The sequence below is a fragment of the Salvia splendens genome, chromosome 15 (genome assembly GCF_004379255.2).
Source record: "Salvia splendens isolate huo1 chromosome 15, SspV2, whole genome shotgun sequence".
NCBI lineage: Eukaryota > Viridiplantae > Streptophyta > Magnoliopsida > Lamiales > Lamiaceae > Salvia > Salvia splendens.
The window spans coordinates 17,484,692-17,504,727 of NC_056046.1; the positions used below are offsets into that span (position 1 = coordinate 17,484,692).

General features: G+C 40.8%; 2 protein-coding genes and 1 long non-coding RNA gene across 3 annotated transcripts; all 3 read left to right on the plus strand.

The window, feature by feature from the left end:
• On the plus strand, positions 1-2,303 carry LOC121766392. Its single transcript, XR_006042978.1, has 3 exons — positions 1-341; positions 419-523; positions 2,258-2,303. It is a non-coding gene; the product is annotated as an uncharacterized LOC121766392 (long non-coding RNA).
• Positions 2,304-6,059: 3,756 nt separating this feature from the next.
• LOC121766790 (protein MICRORCHIDIA 2-like) lies at positions 6,060-14,637 on the plus strand. The gene is made up of 19 exons (XM_042163035.1): positions 6,060-6,094; positions 6,752-6,825; positions 7,058-7,092; positions 7,469-7,547; positions 7,642-7,731; positions 8,277-8,352; positions 8,767-8,845; positions 8,967-9,095; positions 9,826-9,924; positions 10,276-10,392; positions 11,032-11,172; positions 11,665-11,757; positions 11,959-12,010; positions 12,094-12,205; positions 13,122-13,180; positions 13,268-13,329; positions 13,902-13,975; positions 14,161-14,203; positions 14,342-14,637. Exons 1-19 carry the CDS (start codon positions 6,060-6,062, stop codon positions 14,429-14,431), a joined length of 1,539 nt encoding a protein of 512 aa, XP_042018969.1. The 3' UTR covers positions 14,432-14,637.
• A 4,172-nt stretch (positions 14,638-18,809) lies between these two features.
• Positions 18,810-19,365, plus strand: LOC121766791 (secreted RxLR effector protein 161-like). Its single transcript, XM_042163037.1, has 2 exons — positions 18,810-19,119; positions 19,187-19,365. Exons 1-2 carry the CDS (start codon positions 18,810-18,812, stop codon positions 19,363-19,365), a joined length of 489 nt encoding a protein of 162 aa, XP_042018971.1.
• Positions 19,366-20,036: the final 671 nt, after the last annotated feature.

Genomic DNA, 20,036 nt, shown 5'->3' on the forward strand with positions numbered 1-20,036 from the left:
ATCATCATGCTGAAGCATAAAAGGCATTACCAAAAAAAGAGCAATAAAAGAAGAGGATTTTGTTCTCAAATTTATATTTTCAATCGCCGGGAAAAATATGCCACCAAAGCAAATTCCGGCGTCAGTCGAAGTCGTCGACCTCGACAGTAGCGACGATGAAGGAGTGGCAGCTACTACGGCGAACCGCAAACCTGCATATAGCGATAAATTGCAAGCGAAGGCACCTAGTAAGGGCGCAGCTCAGCTGGCGTCGGTGGTGAATAATCAGTCAATTGAAGATCGAAGTTTCTGGAGAGCCGGAGCTTATGAAATTGGCACCACCAAATCCTCTCTATTGCAAGGTGTGTTTCAATTTTGATAGTAATACTCTGCTTTTGTATTCTGAAGCATATGTTTGGTTTTGGGCGTGTAATTGTAGGTGATCTGGAGCATGCGCGTTGATGATGTGGCGAATTTTTGATGGGAGTAAATGCAAATAGTAAATGATCACAACACTGAAAATTACGTGGTTCGATTTACTGAGGTAAATCTACGTCCACGGGAAGAAAAGAGGGCAAATTTGTATTGCTTGGTCTCGCTTACAGATTACAATACTGATTTGCTATAAGATTCAGGATCTAGAGAGCTTAACCCCTGTCTATCTGATCTAGGTTCTATTTATACATTGAACTAAGATCGTGGTTTGCAGCACCACTCACTAGATCGTGGATGGTTGATAACTGCTTAACACCACTAAATAGATCGTGGGTGTAATGGAGGTCGTGGAGATCCTGCATGGGTCCACTATCTCCTTGTTCGGTCGAACACTGAGACCGAACTGCTGAACTTTGCCGATTAGCTTTTGCCGATCTGAGAGTAGAGCTTGATTGGTTGGCTTTTACCGAGCTGTAGGCTGCGACCGAACTCTTTGGTTGTGCCGAACCGAACTCTTTGGTCATGCCGAACTGATACTCTTTCTTGGGTTTTGAGAGTAGAGCTTGATTGGTTGGCTTTTACCGAGCTGTAAGCTGCGACCGAACTCTTTGGTTGTGCTGAACCGAACTCTTTGGTCATGCCGAACTGATACTCTTTCTTGGGTTTTGGGCTGATGGGCCGTCACTGTTATTGGGCTCGCAACTAGGGTTTAGTTGTTTAGTTCGTACCCCATCACCACCCCCCCCGAAAAGCGAAGTGAATCACTTCGGCATTTTAGATAAGTGTAAGGGGGAGGCTAACGTCAGGGGACGTGCTCTGCACGTGTCCGCATTAAATGCGACAGCAAATCCGGCCAGAGAATCCAGAAAAAGTGGGATTTGAAACGGTGCGACGAATTTGAAAAAGCCTCTGCGAATCTGATAAATATTTCCTTTCTTCATCATTGGAACACTTTTGCGATTATTTCTTCTGCATTCTCTCTCTTTTTCGTAAAATTCTCTTCCGCTTCTTCAAGAATTTCTTCAGAGACTTTCGACCATCAAAGAGTAAGAATCATGTCTTCTTCTTCTGAATCTGTTTCTGAATCAGGTAGTGGTAGGAAGGGGGGTGAGGGGTCTTCTGGCCGGAAAAGGTCCGGGGAGAAGACGGTAGAATATTTTCACAGCATTTTGAGTAAGGATACTGTGATATCCTTACACGGAAAATATTTTCTTCCTGGGGGGTTAGTGGTGATTCCCGACGACCTTCATAGGGCTGATTCGCCGCCGGAGGGTTACGCCACCGTTTACGAAGCCTGCTTGGAATGCGGGCTTCGTTTCCCTCTTCCCCCTGCCTTTGTAGAGCTTCTTGATTTTTTTCAACTCCCTTTAGGTCAAGTGACTCCGAATTCTTGGAGGCACTTATCGGCCTTTGCTGCCGAACTGCGTAGATTAGGAAAGGATCTGTCTCTGAGGGCAATCCTTAATTTCTTTCAGTTTAAGAGGAAGGGGATCCTGGTTTTACTTGATCCCTTTACAGCCCTTTAGAGCCTTTTGTAAAACCAAATGGCAGAAATGGCAAAATCGTTTCTTTTTTTTACAATAGGACAGCGGCTCCGGGCTTTCCCTGGAGAGGGCCGAAGTCCGTAATTCCTCATCCTCGGTTAGAACCGTTGAACGAGCTCGAGGGCGAGCTCAATAAGATTCCCATGATTAGGAAACAGTACTCGGAATCCGAGCTCGTCAAGGGTGACTTCGTGTTCGATATCTCGTCTTCGGACGAAGAGACTGAGGGTGAGGATTTCTTTTTTATGCTTTACTGCTTTAACGACGAAGACTAACCTTGTTTTCTTGCTTTTTGGCAGTGAACATGCTAAACAAGCTCGGTCGCAAATCCTCCGAATCTAATGAGCCGGAGAGACAGAAAGCCACCGGCTCGGCGTCTGATGCCGAGAAGAATCCGAAAAGGCAGAAGACCTCTTCTTCGGATCCAAAAAAGCCGGAGTCGACTTCGGCAAAGGGGAAGGGGAAGATTCAGAAACCCCCAAGAGCGCCGGAGAAAGACATTGTCTTGGCGGCCCCTTCGGAACATGTCTGTGAGCCTTTTGCATGGCCAACGGACTTTGTAGAGGTGAATTCTCTTCTTGATTTTCTGGCCTTGCTTTTTTCCTATATTTTTTGTGGCCCCTCTGTTGACTTTTTCCTTTTTCCATTTTCAGAGGAACAATATGCTCTCCAAGCTCGTCGCCGTTGAACTCTCCAAAGCGTCCAACGATTATGCTGAGATGCAGAGGAAGTTGAATGCTGCTCGTCACCACGCCGAACAGGCTCGGACAGACTTTGAGAAGGCAAGGGCCGCTAGGATCTCGGCTCAGGATGAAGCTCAACGTGCCAAAAACCAGCTCATCATCCAGAGAGAGCAATCTAAACAGAGGGAGGCTGCCGCCGTGGTTGCTCAGGGGGAGGCTCTCCGTGTTTTCGCGGAGAAACTCTTTTTGAGCAATCAATTTTCGGCCTTTATCGGTGATCTGCTGAAATTGATGACCGATAACGCTGAGCAGGGACCCGAAGTCGTCCTGCCGCTGTATGGCCGAGAGATTTCAGCTCGTCTCCAGAGTCTGCCGCTCCTTGAGGAGCTTGCTTCTTCCTCGGTCCTGCTCTCTGCTGAAAGAGTCCGTAACTGCCGCGCTGACCGGGACGAGAACATGGAGGTCATCTTTGCCTCCTTGGGACCTGTTTCACCCGCTCCAATCTTTAACGAAGAGGGTGGGCAGGAAAACGAGGCCGGCAAGGAGACCGAGCAGACGGATCAGCAGGCCGGCGACGGGTATGCCGAGCAGGAGGTGCAGCAGATCGGCGATGTGGGCACCGAGCAGGCTGGAGGGAGTAGGGAGGCCGAGGCTGAAGCCGAAGTAGACAAGGAGAAGGAGGCTGAAACCCACAGAGGAGCCGGAGACGAAACTGGCGGAGTATGATTTCGTCTCCCTTCTCTTAGTTTAGTTTCTCTCTCCTTGTAAAATGGCCTTGAAGCCCTCCTTGTGTAAAAAATTTTTCTTGTGAATGAAAAGATTCTTCTTTCTACACTCGTGTCTTCTTTATAGCTTTTCGTAATCTCTTTTACTCCTGTTGTGGTTTACTGCCTGCTCGGTAAACTGAAATGCCGAACTGACATAGCTGCTTTGTATTCTTAACTCTAAGGAGCTGGAGGTACTTCACTGGAAGCGGCTATACTCTTCGGCTTTAAACGAAGCTGAGAAAAAAGCCATAGATGACCAGGTGAAGTATGACGAACTCTTGGCTCGGTTAGTGGAGCTGGAGTCCAACAACAAGGACTTAAAGTCCATAAAGAAAGATCTGGAGGCCGAGCTGAACACTGTCATCGCTGAGAGGACTGCATATGAGGATTTCATCTGCGGGCGCGGGGGAATGACCATATCTGAAGTTCAGAATCAAGTTGATGAACTGTGGGAGGAGCTTCATGTACTCCGGAAGAACAATGCGCTGGAGAGCTCGGCTTGCCAACAAGTTGTGAAGTCATTGCGGCGCTTGGCTTCTCGGTACGACATCATTCTTTCCCGGCGTCCCTCAATCGAGAGATTCCTTAGGCGTTTCCCGCCAACAGATGCTCACACTCCAACTCAAACCTCTAATCCACTTGCTCAAGATTCTACTCCAAACCAACAACGGACTCAGGATGAACCGAAAACGTCAAGACGAGAACGTACTCCAAGTCAGCAACGGACTCCGGAGCAACCGGAAATGTCAAGACGAGAACGCCCTGAAGTTCGTAGAGGAGTTGTGATTATGAGTGAGCAAGATCAGCGGATGCTTCGTGAAGAGACTCTTCGCCGCCGAGGTGCTAGAACTTCCCGGACTCAGGGAAGGGGCGGTAGGTCGATCAGAGCATCTCGTCGACCTACTTATTCTTCAACTGTTCGGAACACCCGAACTCAGCATCATGAGGATTTTTTGGATAGGTGGCTCAACTTTAGCAACCGTGGACAGTAGAATAGTCCTTTGTAATGGTGTAACGCCTTCTCGTAGGGCAGCGAAATTGTATGCCGAACAAGACTTAATAAATGAAATTTTTTCATTTCGCTTCTATCACTGCGTATTTACAGTTCAGCGATTTTTTATTTCATTTATTGTACTCGTCCGCGGTCTTATGAAGAAAACTCTTCTTTGACCGGACTCGTCTTCGGTCTTATGAAGAAAACTCTTCTTTGACCGGACTCGTCTTCGGTCTTATGAAGTAAATTCTTCTTTGACCGGACTCGTCCTTGGTCTTATGAAGTAAACTCTTCTGTGACCGGACTCGTCCTTGGTCTTGATGGTAGGAGCAGTACGTATCCTGACTTCGGCGCGTGGCTGATTTCGTCATCCGCTTTGGTTTTTCGAACATATCAGAATGCAGTTCGAAAATTTCCGCTCTCGACTTGTTCAATGGTACGAACTGAGCGGGCGGTTTCTCAAGATCGAGACGTGGTCCCAATCTGCCTTGTACCGGTGCCCTTTGAATTCTTTCAAAAGGAGTTCGGCGAGGAAGCCCCTGATCGCTATGATCGGGCTTCTTTTTGTCTCCTCTGGATGAGCTGTCTAAAGACCGTTTTCGACGGTCTGCCTCATCGGCACGAGAAAACTGGTCTGCAATGTCCCACATCTCTTGAGCTGTTTGCGGACTGCACTCAACGAGCTTTCTGTAGAGAGCTCCGGGCAGAATTCCATTTTGGAATGCCGAAATGACAAGTAGATCATTGAGATCATCTACTTGTAGGCATTCCTTGTGGAATCTCGTCATGAAGTCGCCAATTTTTTCATCGCGACCTTGACGTATAGAAAGCAGCTGAGCCGAAGTGATTCGGGCTTCCGCTTTCTGGAAGAATCTCCTGTGAAAAGCATCCATTAGATCTCTGTAAGATCTAATGCTCCCTTGAGGGAGGCTGTCAAACCACCTTCTTGCGTTCCCGATAAGCAGCTCGGGAAACAGCTTACACATGTGAACCTCATTGAGACCTTGGTTCGCCATATTATACTGATAGCGTCCCAGGAAATCATGAGGATCCACTAACCCGTCATAAGTCATTGACGGAGTTCGGTAATTCTGTGGCAATGGAGTTCTGGTGATATCATCCGAGAATGGAGTCTTCAGCGCTCCATACATAGCGAATCCGACATCTCTCCGGTATGGTGGAGATGGAGTTCTCCTGTGATTTCGGTAACAAGGAGGAGAAGGAACATGTCGGTGGTGAGGATTCTTTCTCCTGGAAGGTGCGACACTACTGCGGTAGTGACTTTCATGTCTGGAGGGGGAGGGAGAATCCGCCGTTTTCTTCTCCGGCTTCTGGCTCTTTTGCAGGAATGTTAAGAACTCATCCTGCTTCTCAGCCAAGAACGACTTGACAGCCTCATTCAAAGCGAGCTGCTGGGGAGGCTCGGTGCGATGACTTTTTGAGTGGTTTGTTCCTCCACCGTGAGAACTGGAGGCAGATTTCTCCCGAGGCTGTTTTCCAGACCTATGGACTGGACTAGCTTCCTCACCTTCATCACGGACGGAAATACGGGTATTATGTGATCTGGTATGCATTTTTTTTTTTGGTGGAAAAGGATCAAAAACTCGCTTTTATCACAGTTTTGGTTCTCTGTTTCCCACAGACGGCGCCAGTGATGATGTGGCGAATTTTTGATGGGAGTAAATGCAAATAGTAAATGATCACAACACTGAAAATTACGTGGTTCGATTTACTGAGGTAAATCTACGTCCACGGGAAGAAAAGAGGGCAAATTTGTATTGCTTGGTCTCGCTTACAGATTACAATACTGATTTGCTATAAGATTCAGGATCTAGAGAGCTTAACCCCTGTCTATCTGATCTAGGTTCTATTTATACATTGAACTAAGATCGTGGTTTGCAGCACCACTCACTAGATCGTGGATGGTTGATAACTGCTTAACACCACTAAATAGATCGTGGGTGTAATGGAGGTCGTGGAGATCCTGCATGGGTCCACTATCTCCTTGTTCGGTCGAACACTGAGACCGAACTGCTGAACTTTGCCGATTAGCTTTTGCCGATCTGAGAGTAGAGCTTGATTGGTTGGCTTTTACCGAGCTGTAGGCTGCGACCGAACTCTTTGGTTGTGCCGAACCGAACTCTTTGGTCATGCCGAACTGATACTCTTTCTTGGGTTTTGAGAGTAGAGCTTGATTGGTTGGCTTTTACCGAGCTGTAGGCTGCGACCGAACTCTTTGGTTGTGCCGAACCGAACTCTTTGGTCATGCCGAACTGATACTCTTTCTTGGGTTTTGGGCTGATGGGCCGTCACTGTTATTGGGCTCGCAACTAGGGTTTAGTTGTTTAGTTCGTACCCCATCACGCGTGTTCATCCCAAGTTTCTACACTCTAACGCCACCTCTCATAAATGGGCATTCGGAGGTAATACTTTGTGTTGTGGTTTAATTGAATACTTGCTTAGACCTAATTTCATCTATAAAGTGAAAAATCATCAGTAGATTTTACTATGCCAAGTCAAAGTATAGTGTTGATTATCAATGCACATTGGTGTTTGTTGCTTCATGTATCACTACATCGGCTTATTACGAGAAATGAAGAGATGATGCTTTTGCTGCAAGCCTGCAACCTTCTAACCTGCACATCTTATTTGCAGCTATTGCTGAGCTATTGGACAATGCCGTGGATGAGGTAATCATTCTTACGGTTTCTGTTCAAATATCATCAATAGTTTTTACTGTGTAGTCGAGGAGGCTTGAGAAATCCGTTGAATAGTTTCTCCCTCTTGCTATAGTGATTCTGTGTTATGTGGCATGTTTTATTCTATTATCAAAGTAGTGTATCATGGTCTTTGTTTGAGCTTCTGGAGCTTTGCTAAGTTGAAGAAGTGCACACAATCATTTAATTGTCTCGACTTCAATTGATTGCTGTCAAACTGTGTGTACCTTGAGACAAATATGCTTTAGCGACTAAGATTGCTAGGATTTTGTTGTGGTACGGTACCCGATTGCTTTATTTTGATGTCCAGATTTCTGACTTGCGATCCTCATAATGTATTTTGAGCCAGATAGAAAGTGGTGCCACTTTTGTAAATGTAGACCAGATTTATAATTCAAAGGACAATAGTCCCGCCTTGCTCTTCCAAGGTTCAGTTAGTTTCGAATCTCATATCCTCTTAAAAATTTACTGTATGTTATCCTAATGCTAATAGATCTTGGGGTGAAAACCCTCTATCTGCAGATGATGGGGGTGGAATGGATCCAGAAGGAATGCGGAAGTACATGAGCTTGGGTTACTCATCAAAGACATCTAATACAACTATTGGGCAATGTAAGTGACTAAATCTCCCACCAGTTTTTTCTATTTGATTCTTGGTGCCTTTGTCTGTATCATGTCATAGTGGATGATGTTAGGATTCTAACTAATTTGGTGCCTTGCCTGTATCATGTCATAGTGGATGATGTTAGGGTTCTAACTATTTTGGGTTAGTTGCATATTTCAATTTTGTGCCATTACCTTCATTTTTCGTCTTTGCCCCCTTCAAAGAACATGAAGGATCAAATTTTCTTTGGTAGCTTATCTCCCTCGCTCCCTCTATCTCTCTCTCTCTCTCTCTCTCACACACACACACACACACACACACGAGTATAGGAGTTACCTTCAAGTCTGGGAGTTGTCTTCTGTCTTTCTTCCAATGAGGGGAAGAATGGTCTGAGCAAAGCTTTTCCTAACAAATTACAATTTAATTCCCCCATCCCCAGGATGAATATCTGTGAATTATATTTTTCCTAACTATGCTTTGGTTAGTTATTTACAACAATTAACTTTGGATCTAGGCATGCTATCTGATTTCTGAAACATATATTCTGTGTCAGACGGTAAAGGATTCAAAACAAGTACCATGCGCTTAGGAGCCGATGTGATTGTTTTTAGTCGTTCAAATCGATCTGGGCATTAGTTTTTCTCCCTACTGATCTTGGTTTTTGCTTTAGCTGCTGTTAAGGCTAGAAACTGTAAATCTGACACTTGATGATTTCTCATGCATCTATTATGCTCTTATACCTCTATGGAGATCGTTCATTTAGTGCAGACCTGCTATTCATCTTTCTAGTTTCTATAATGTCTGAATTGATGTTTAGAGCATAAAAAGTAAATAATAATCGAGTTTGGCCCACTATGGAGTTAATCTTCTTCCACTCTCACCATAGACTCCATGTGCTCTTATAAGAGGGATCAATTTTCTGCAGTAGCTCTCTATTGCGCCCCTTCCTTCAACAGTCTGTGGCCTATTAGTCCAGTGTCTTCCAACCTTTCTGCTATAGAACTAATCTGTTTTTGACTCGAGCTTGCTGTTTTATCCTTCAGTCGAGCAACTCAAAGTATTGGTCTTTTATCCTATACATTTTTGCGGAGAACAGGACAAGATGATGTGATTGTTCCAATGGTAAACTTTCAATTTCAGTGCTGTTCCTTTAGCGATGATATGTACATCGTAGCAAAGGTCAATAGCATTTCCAAATTCTCTGAATATCTTTCATCATTCATGTACATTGGATGATTTGCAGATTGACTTTGATATTTCCGACAACTGGGCTGAACCTATAATCTATAGCTCTATGGATGATTGGTCCAGTAACTTGAAAACGATCCTCGAATGGTCTCCATTTGCTTCAAAGGATGATCTTATGCAACAGGTTCAATTGATGGAATCATGCACTTTCTAAATCTTTGGTTGGATAACTTATGAACTCATGCCTACCTAAACCAAATATATTGTAACTAAAGATTATGGTCTGTGTGTCCATTTCTATCCACATAGTATGCATCATTTCTATACATCTGTTTTCAGAGTCTAAACTAGAGATAATTAATAAAGAACTTTTTCTGATTGCTGGCTAAGGTTGGATTTCACAGATTCAGATGATAATTGTACCTGCCAGACTGTGGACACCTATAGGTCTATGTAGCATGAGAAGAATGTAGAATCTAAAGGGCATCATCATCTATTTATCTAGTTTATATTTTGTGGAAAAGTACCCGGTTTTTGTGTCTGTGACCATTTTCGGTTCAATTATCACTCTGAAGCCTTTTGCAGAAATAGGCAGAGGATGAAATTACCTGCTGACACTAATTATATCCTGCAAGTTCAACTGCTGTTAGTTACTAGATTTCTTGTGATATAGTTCTTCCAGTTTTCTTACTCAAGATTCATGTGTAGGCACTACTCCACTTTATGATACAAACTTCCAGTTCCCAATCCCATCTTATAGTACATAATTTATGTATGTGCGACCTTCTGCATTTCAAAGTTATTCTTACTAGTTAGGAGTATTGAATTAGTTTTAGTTTTGCTTCTGGTGGATGTATTCTAATCTTCTTGCCTGCTAGGTACTAATGTAATTTCTCAACCTTCTTTCTTACCAGTTTGAGAATTTGGGTTCACATGGGACAAAGGTTATAATATGCAACCTTTGGATGAATGATGAAGGCATTTATGAATTGAATTTTGATGATGATCACGAGGTACTGTAGTCAGTAAGTTTCACTTTCCTGATATGAGCAGAGTCTAGGATGAGTTTTTTCCTAATATAGCTAAGAGTTTGACTTGGATTTAATCTCTTAGAGATCTCAATGAATAAAACATTGTCACGAAGCATGTCAATATTATGTAGATTTGCCTCAGGATCTAATTATAGTAGATTTCTTGTGTGATGATTTCTGTGAATCTATGAATTACTTTTCTGCCAGCCTTCCTCCACTCCCCTTCTTTTATGTGCAGTGGTTTGAATGTGGTCATGTTCATTTTCATTGATACATTGAGGACGCATTATATTTTCATCTAATAATTATGTGTTCTCACTTCTCACTTTTCAGGATATAACATTGAGAGATGAAGCTAAGCAAGGGGGCACTGGAAACACAACCAAAACATCCAAGAGAGTTCTTGAACTGCAATCTCATATATCATACTGCATTCGCTTCTTGCTAAGGGTAGGTATTTGACTCTTCTTCCAATTATTCTTTTCAGAAGAACAGAAAACCACAAGGATCCACCGATCCAGTCTAAGGAATTGTTTTTTCTGCAAGCAAAAGCCTGGAATGCCATGGTTTTGCATTTATACTTGGTAGAACAAGATGCATGGATCATATCTTATTTTGCATGATGAGGAGGTTGTATATGTAATTGCAACAAACTTTTACCTAGCACCTTAAAATTTACTTGAAAATCGTAAATGGAGGTGAAACAACTAAAATTTAAATTTTTACCTTATCTTTTAGCTTTATTTTTAATTGTAAGATAAATGTAGTTATATTGCAATAAAAATGTACTTTATAACTAGATTCCTTTTTTCTAGAACATTTATTTTCGAGGATGAATCTGTTTGATTGTACTGCTAAACGACATGTAAATTTTTTTTGTTTGGGATGAGAACTTTTTCCAACTCCAAATATTCTCAGGAACTATAAGAGTTTCCATGGATTTGTTGGTGTTATTTGACACACACTATGGAGCTGCAGATCTTTCTAACTTGTGCATAGGACGAGGAATTGAACCATAAATGCATGCTATTTGTTTGATCAGTTTTATTTTCTTGTCGATGTGAATTACAATAACCTGCCTCTTCTCAGGCATATGCATCAATATTGTACCTCAAAAAGTTTACAAACTTCAGAATAATTTTAAGAGGGAAACCTGTTGAGCAGTTCAGCATTGCTGATGACTTGAAACACGCTATGACAGTTGTATACAATCCACAAGTTGTCAGGGACTGAAAGAGGTACGATGTCATCATTTTACCGTGAAGTAGGTAACAGAAGTGTGATGCCATCTTTGTGATTGTAATATAATTTGATCTTGAAAATTTGAAGTGTTCTTGCTAATGTCATGACGAATTTATAGCAAGACTCGTAAAAAGATGAGGTTGTTAAACATTTCCCAGCTTTTGTTGATTTTGTTGAAGCACATGGTAGCCATTCTTGGAATTTCTGTAAACTGGGATATACCTTATTACTGCACTGATTGGTAAGGGGCACTAAGTTTTTTATGTGGGGGATTTTAATTTCTATTCTACCATCCAAGGCTGGCCTCTTTTTGATCCTCCCCTTCTTGCGAATCTCATAAATTATGTAGGAAATCTTCCATGATAAAAGTAGTTTTTTCTCTTCAACTATTCCCTTTTTTTTTCTCTTTCTTACATATTTTCTTGTTTGACTGTTTGAGATTTATAAACTTCAATAAATTATTATTCATTCATGGTGTAGGTGACTGTGAAGACTGTCATTGGCTTCACTAAAGAAGCTCCGGCACTTGGAGTTTGTGGATTCAATATATACCACAAAAACCGTCTAATCAGGGTACATTGTTTTACCAGACAGGAAATCCAGTTCTTCCTGCTTTAGTTTGTGTACATATATATTTCTAAACAATAAATTGTGTTAATGTTTCTGTAATTCTGTATGTCTTGTAAAGAGATCTTCAGCAGCGTGAACTAAATATATTTTTGGTATGAATGCTACACAAGCTAATTTTTTAATGAAAATTCTACATCATAACAGTCTTACTGGAAAGTCACCCCAGATGGCAGTTCCAGAGGACATGGTGTTGTTGGTACGATTAGTGATGGAAAGTTTTGGTATTGTGCTTCTTTTTTCTTTTTCTTCATATCCTATGCTTCTAACTTTTGGTTACAGGAGTTCTTGAGGCAAACTTCATAGAACCAGCTCATGATAAGCAGGATTTCGAGAGATCAACTCTGTTCATTAAGCTGGAGGCAAGGTTGAAACAGATGGTTAGCGACTACTGGTATCATTCTGTACTCTTATTTCTCTTCTTGATAAGTGATTGTGATGTCCTACATGACATATAGCTTACTTGAAAGTCAAGTCTTGATTCCTCATGTTTTAAGGTAGTTGCTTTCACCACTTTCATATCTTCCTTCCTTCCACCCCTACCCCCCATATGTAGGTGCAGATGCCTTCTCTCCCTCTCTCTAGCACTATAAACATCGTCATTCAATCCGATGATTCTTTTGTATGACATATTTTATATCAAATAAAATCTTTTCCTTGCTAGCCATGTTGTGCTTATACCTCTCACAGCTTAGAACCATGAAAAAGATTTGACCATTATAATTGGATAAGTGCTACTGCATCGCGATTCTACTCCCCATCATATAGCTATGTTCTTACGTGTCTTATTCGGAGTAAAGACATAACCCTTCACTCAACTTTGAACACAAAATTCCATTTGATTGCCTGTATCAATGATTTTGATTTTACATATTGACAATTCCTCATTATCTTGTTCATTCACAACAAAATATTTTCTTTGTGCGTCAGGAAAAAATGCTTTTGGACTCAACTAATATATGCTATACTTTTTCATGAATCATTTATAGAGATATGTTCAAGACTATCATCAACTATGTTCCCTGGATAAGAATGCTATTATCATTATAGTGAGTCAGAAATTAAAAGCCCTTTCCTGGGGTCGGACTTGCAGATTCCCTGGTGTTGGGTGTTGTGTCAACACGATTGATTTTTTTAAACAATTCTGTTAAGAGTGATTAGTGATTTAAGGTCAGCTTTGTTTCTGGTAATTGATTTTAATTTTCTTGGTGTTTTTGGATGGGGTTTGCTGCATCATGTTTTGTTGTGTTTTGTTATGACAAAAATCTCATTACTGTAAATTTTAATCCATCTTTTCCATAACTACCCAGGAAAGGCCACTGTCACTTTCTAGGACACCAACCAGACGGCATGAGGAAGAGTAATGATGGTACTGCATAACTGAAAAATCAGCATGTTTAGATTACCCTTTTAATTTGCAACTGGACTTCCTGCTTAATTCTTTTGACTGGTTCAGCTAGTGGAAACACCTACAGAACTAGTTTCAATCACACAACGGCAACTGCTGGGAGTGAGGCGGTAAGTCCACCGATCGCTTTGATTTGATCCTTTTAAAGATTATCTAGTTAAGAACATTTTACTAATGAACAAGACATCTGGGGAGCCTTTTTTTTAGCATATCTGGTGTTTTATTTTGGTAAAGAAATGGTGAGAATATTTACATACTTGGTATAAAAAAGTGTGTTGCTGAATGGGTATGAATTTTCTTTGTGGCGACTAATGAATTGCAATTTCTGGTTAATCTGATATTTTAATGATAAAGATTAAGTGTAGTAAAATGTTGCATATATGTGCATATTTACATAGTACATATGAACTAATGATTTGCAATTTCTGGTTAATCTGATATTTTAATGATAAAGACAGTGTAGTAAAATGTTGCATCTATGCACATATTTACATACATATGAACTTACAAACCTGTGTAGTTTTTTCTGAATAGAGCATACATGTATAAACGGAGATGGAAAATGAGAACGCACCAATGATATAATGCAGTTCGTCCCTGAAGAGTCTCAATTAACTTTAGGCCTTCAAGAAAAGAATACAACATTGTTTTATTTATCTCTATTTCATGGCTTTGTCTGCAGTGTGCTCAACCAAACCCTCTAAATCCTGCAGCACTCGAGGCCATGGCCGAGGAGAACGACCAGCTATTCAGGAGGTATACCATATGCACAACGTAACTAGATATTTTATTATTTTACATGTGTTGTTATAGCTTGAATAGAAATTGTAGACTTCACTCAATATTAAGTAGGGTTTATCTGGCTTCACGCACACGCACAAACGAAGCCATGTTTTGTGCATGTATATTAATATCACTAACCAAACACGCATGCCATCTAGGTGTGACGAGTACAGGAAGAAGCAAGCTGAAATGACTCGAACGGTAAAGATTCACACTGATTTTATGTTAATTTTATTTCAAGTAGCTCACAGAAGGCATTATTCTATACAGAAATCAAGTTTGTACTGTTTTGTCAGTTCCAAGAATTTCTAATATTATGAATTGCCTGGACCTAAATAGATAGAAGAACTAGAGAAGGAGTTGGAGGAAACAAGAAACAAATGTGCTAGAGTTTCCTCTTATTTGAGAATTCAGAGAATGGAAACATAAGATAGCATCTCTACTCAACTTTGGACTTCATGTATCATTAGCTAGCTCTGATTATGGGTTCCTTTGCTAACGTTAGTAAAGTACTATATTACATTTGATTAGCCAATCGATTAACACACACACACACACACTCTCATGAAAATGTGAAATTATAAATTTGGTGTTGAATATGCGACTGAATTTAGATAAATTATCCGTTACCCGAATCTTGATCTGTCAACGGTTGGTTTTACGTGATAGTCTCTTTGAAGCAAGCTAATATGTGGATTTTATATTATGATTAACCTTTTCGAGAAATATATAATCCGCCTTATTGTATACTCCTTATTCCGTAGTTAGTCTTTGAATCAAGTTACATAAATTATATGACCTGAATATACTTGTGATTATTGGCAATAACCTGTGGCTAAATTAGTTATATTGTAGAGCAGATTTCTGAAAAAGCCCAGTAAGTTACTCAAAAGTCAAAACTAATTAGTCATGAACTTAAAAATGACTGATTATGACTTGAAGAGATATAAATGTCATTCAATCTATTTCTCTATCATGCAAATGTCAATATAATAAGTAATGATGATAAATTATGCTAATATGTAAAATGAGGCATGTTTTGGATTATGGATGTTATAATCTTCCATCCTTTAATAATTTTGTCTGTAAAATTTATTATCCACTATTCTCACATATCCAACAAACATATTGACTAGTAAATGGTTTTTTAATTTTTTTAGAGCTCTAAAGAATTCTTATTCTCATTTAGCTAGTTAGTATTCGAGTCATAGTCATATGTATTTGCTTAAGTCTTTACAAGAAATAATTATCTTTCTTTTTGGCTAATTAGTATGAAATTTATTTTAAATCAATTAATGTTATTGAGAGGCATGGCTGAGGATAGCAACGAATGAGGAGCATGCAAACTTAAGGTGAGGAAGCGTGCGCCGGATCAAGGAGAGTATGGAAGTTTGTTAGGAAACTAGCCGTTGGTGGTGGTTTCTTCTTGGTTGTTACTAATGAAGTGAATCACCATTCACTTGTTTAGAAGTATAAAAGGATAGCTTTGAAGCTCATTGTAGAGTCAGTTAGATTGGTAACAAGCTTCATATCACCAATAAACTCTCTCTTTACCCTCGGTAGTTTTCGTGTGTGTTCTTCCTCATACAAACCCTAAAAAATCCTAGTTCGTTTCTTGATCAAGTGTGTAGATCATTTACAACAATTGGCGCCGTCCGATGGGAAAGAAAAATTGATCATCATTGCTGCGATGGCGGTACTTCTTGAGGCAAAAAAATTCACGGGGAAAAATGACTACAGTTTGTGGAAAATGAAGATGAGAGATGTGCTTGTGCAGCAAGGTTTGACTGCGGTATTGTCTACGTCAGAAGCAGATGGTAAGGGGAAGGCGGCTGCGCTTGATGAGAAAGCGCAGGCGAAGCTCGATGAGATGCAGTTCATAGTGTTGTGATACTATGCCTTGGAGATAAGGTGTTACGTGAAGTTCAAGCTGAGACTACGGCGGCTGCAATCTTGAAGAAGCTTGATGAAGTTTATATGGCAAAATCCCTAGCCAATCGTCTCTACATGAAAAGGAGACTTTATTCCTATTGCGTTGCAGAAGATAAGTCCATCATTGAGCAGATGGAGGATTTTAGCAAGTCCATTGATGATCTTGAAGCGATTGATGTCAAGATCAGCGATGAGGACAAGGCAATCTTGATCCTCAATGCTCTACCGAGCTCATACGATCATATGAGGGATGCAATCCTCTATGGCCGAGACAAATCTATCACACTAGCCGAAGTTCATGCTGCGCTTATGGCTAAGGAATTGTAGAAGGGAGCTGTTAGGCGTCCAGATTCACAGGTCGAGTCTCTCAACATCAAGAAATTCAATAAGAAGAAGTTCGATGAGTCAAAGCCTGATGTAACCGGAGCTAAAGAAACTCGCTTATGTCACTGGTGTAAAAAGCCGGGATACTTGAAGAGGGATTGCTTCGCTTGGAAGAAGAAGCAGGCTGCAGAAAACCAGCCTCACAGTAATGTGATTAGCAGCGATGGTGATGAACCTTGTGAGGTTATGAACGTTATGGATAAAAGCGAAGGAGTTTCTTGGATTATGGATTCGGGTTGCTCATTTCATATGTGCCCAAATGCTGAATGGTTTCAAGATTTGAGGCAATGCGATGGATCAGTTCTTCTTGGCAACAACATCTCTTGTAGCATCAGAGGAATTGGTAGCATCAAAATGAGAATGCATGATGGTTCAGTGAGAATCTTGTCAGAAGTGAGATTTATCCCAGATGTAAAGAGGAATTTGATCTCACTTGGAACTCTTGAAAGAAAGGGTTATCAGTTTACTTCAGAAAATGGGAAAATGAAAGTTAGTAAGGGCTCGGTGGTGAAGATGCTCGCTCACAGAATGGGAAACCTCTACTATCTCCAAGCAACCGTGATAACTAGAGAATCAAATGTAGCAGTGATGTCTGATCTTAGAAGCTGACATCTGAGATTAGGACATCCAACTGAGGGGACATTGAAGGCACTCATACAGAAGGGAGCCATTGATGCTAGCTCAGCAGAAAAACTCCAGTAGTGTGAGGATTGCTTGCAAGGCAAAGCCAAGAAACTCACATTTCCTACAGGTAAACACACCTCAAACTCACCTCTTGATTACATACACTCAGATCTTTGGGGGCCTGCACCAGTGAAGAGTATGGGAGAAGGGATTTATTATATGTCGATTATAGATGACTATTCTAGAAAAGTATGGGTTTATGTACTGAAAGAAAAGTCTGATGCATTTAATACTTTCAAGATTTGGTGCAAAGACATGGAAGCAGAAAAGGGAATTTCTCCCAAGATCTTGAGAACTGACAATGGCCTTGAATATTTGTCAAAGAAGTTAGATACTTTCTGCCATGAGAAAGGGATTAGAAGGAATAAACTGTCCCTGCTAATCCACAACATAATGGAGTGGCAGAAAGAATGAATAGAACGCTTATGGAGCGAGTCAGATGTTTGCTATCTTCATCTGGGGTGGAGAAGCATTTCTGGGTTGAGGGAGTGACCACTGCAGCTTATTTGATAAATAAATGTCCGGCCTCTGGGATAGGTGGTGATGTTCCAGATGAGAGATGGTATGGAGGGAAGTCAGAGTATGTGAATTTGAAGCCTTTTGGGTGCAAGACATATGCACACAAAAAGCAAGGAAAACTTAATGTAAGAGCAGTCAAGTGCATTATGCTCGGCTACTCCAGAGGTGTTAAAGGTTACAGACTTTGGTGTATAGAGCCTGGTAATGGGAAGACTATTGTGAGTAGAGATGTAATTTTCATGGAGGCTGAAATGCTTCTTCTTCAGAAAAGATTTGGAGCTGGGAGCAGTTTTGTAGAAAGATAAAGCTCGGTTTGAGGTGGAGACTGAAGTGGATCCCACTGAAGTTGAAGAAGATTAGCAAGCTGAAGTTGAGAATCGGCAAGGCCAGTCCACACTTCTTGATTACCAGTTGGGCAGAGATAGGCCAAGAAGGTAGAATGTGAAAGTTCCAGCTAGGTTCTCTGACTATGATATGCTCTCTTATGCTTTGCACATAGCTGAGCAGTAGGAGTTCTATGAGCCTATGTCTTATGAAGAAGCTATGAGAAGTCCAGAAAGGGAACAATGGATCCAAGCAATGAAAGAAGAGTTGGATTCTCTGATCAGAAACAAAACGTGGACAAAACGTAGATTCTAGTTGAAAAAACTGAGCACAGAAAGATTATTGGTTGCAAATGGGTTTTCAAGAAGAAGATTGAATCAACACATGCTCAGAATGTAAGGTTCAAGGCTAAACTCGTTGCAAAGGGCTTTAATCAACAAGAGGGAATAGACTTTAATGAAGTATTCTCTCCAGTAGTTAAACACAATTCCATTGTTGGCAGTAGCAGCAAAGAAAGATTGGGAGCTAGAGCAATTGGATGTAAAGACATCCTTTTTGAATGGAGACTTGGAGGAAACTATATATATGGCTCAGCCCCAAGGCTTTGAGATCCCAGGGTCATAGCAGAAAGTTTGTATGCACAAGAAGAGCATCTATGGCCTCAAACAAAGTAGCAGACAATGGTACTTGAAATTTGGTGAGAGCCTAGCTAAGTTGAGATTCTGCAGATCACTCTATGACAGTTGTGTGTTCATAAAGAAGCAAAAGAACAAAGCTCCCGTGTATCTACTATTGTATTTAGATGATATGCTCATAGCAGGGCCTGATGCTAATGGTATCAGAAAGGTGAAGGCTCAGTTAATGGCAGATTTTGAAATGAAGAATCTTGGAGTTGCAAAGAGGATACTTGGGATGGATATAGTCAGAGATAGAAGCGATCTTGAAGAAATTTAAGGTTGAGAACATGAGAAGCACTACAACTCCATTGGCAATGCACTTTAAGCTGTCAAAAGAACTGAAGGCCGTTTGTGAAGCAGGAAGAAAGGAAATGGAATTGATTCCTTACTCTAACATAGTTGGGAGTATAATGTACCTGATGATATGTACTAGGCCTAATATAGCACGTGCTATAAGTACTACGAGCAGATATATGTCTGAATTCGAAAGGCAGCACTGGAATGCCTTGAAATGGACTTTGAGATATTTGAAAGAGGATGATAAAATGGCTATTTTGTTCACTGATGAAGGTGGAGCAGAGCAGGAACCGTTGATAGGTTTATGCGGCAAATTTAGACATAAGAAGGTCTCAAAGTAAATATGTGTTCACTTTGTTTGGATCAGCTGTGTGTTGGAAGTCAAATTTGCAAGATGTAGTAGCTTTATCTACAACAGAAACGAAGTATATTGCTCTTACATCGGCTGTGAAAGAGAGTAAGTGGCTGATGGGTTTGATCCTTGATTTTGGATTGAGGAATGTGCAGCAACTATCCATTGTGACAATAGTGGAGCATTATGCTTAGCCAGGCATCAAATGTTTCATGAGCGCAGTAAACATATTGATGTAAGACTGCATTTTATTAGGGACGAAGTGGAGAGTGGCAGGGTCAAGGTGGTGAAGATTGACACTGCGCATAACCTTGCTGATATGCTCACCAAACCGTTGAGCAAGGAAAAGTTTGAATACTGCTGCAGACTTGTGAGTTTACATGCGATAGACTTTTGATCATTACTATGTCAGCCAAGGTGGGATTGTTGAGATGCATGGCTGAGGATAGCAACGAATGCGGAGCATGCAAACGTAAGGTGAGGAAGCGTGCAGCGGATCAAGGAGAGTTTGGAAGTTTGTTAGGAAACTAGCAGTTGGCGGCGGTTTCTTCTTGGTTGTTAGTTGTTACTAATGAAGTGAATCACCATTCACTTGTTTAGATGAAGTATAAAAGGATAGTTTTGAAGCTCATTGTAGAGTCAGTTAGATTTGTAATAAGCTTCATATCATCAATAAACTCTCTCTTTACCCTCGGTAGTTTTCGTGTGTGTTCTTCCTCATACAAACCCTAAAAAACTCTAGTTCGTTTCTTGATCAAGAGTGTAGATCATTTATAATAAATGTTTATAACACGATTTTCAATATAAAATGTTAAAAAAGTTCGATTATGTACGTACAATTATATACGTTTATCACTACCCTTAT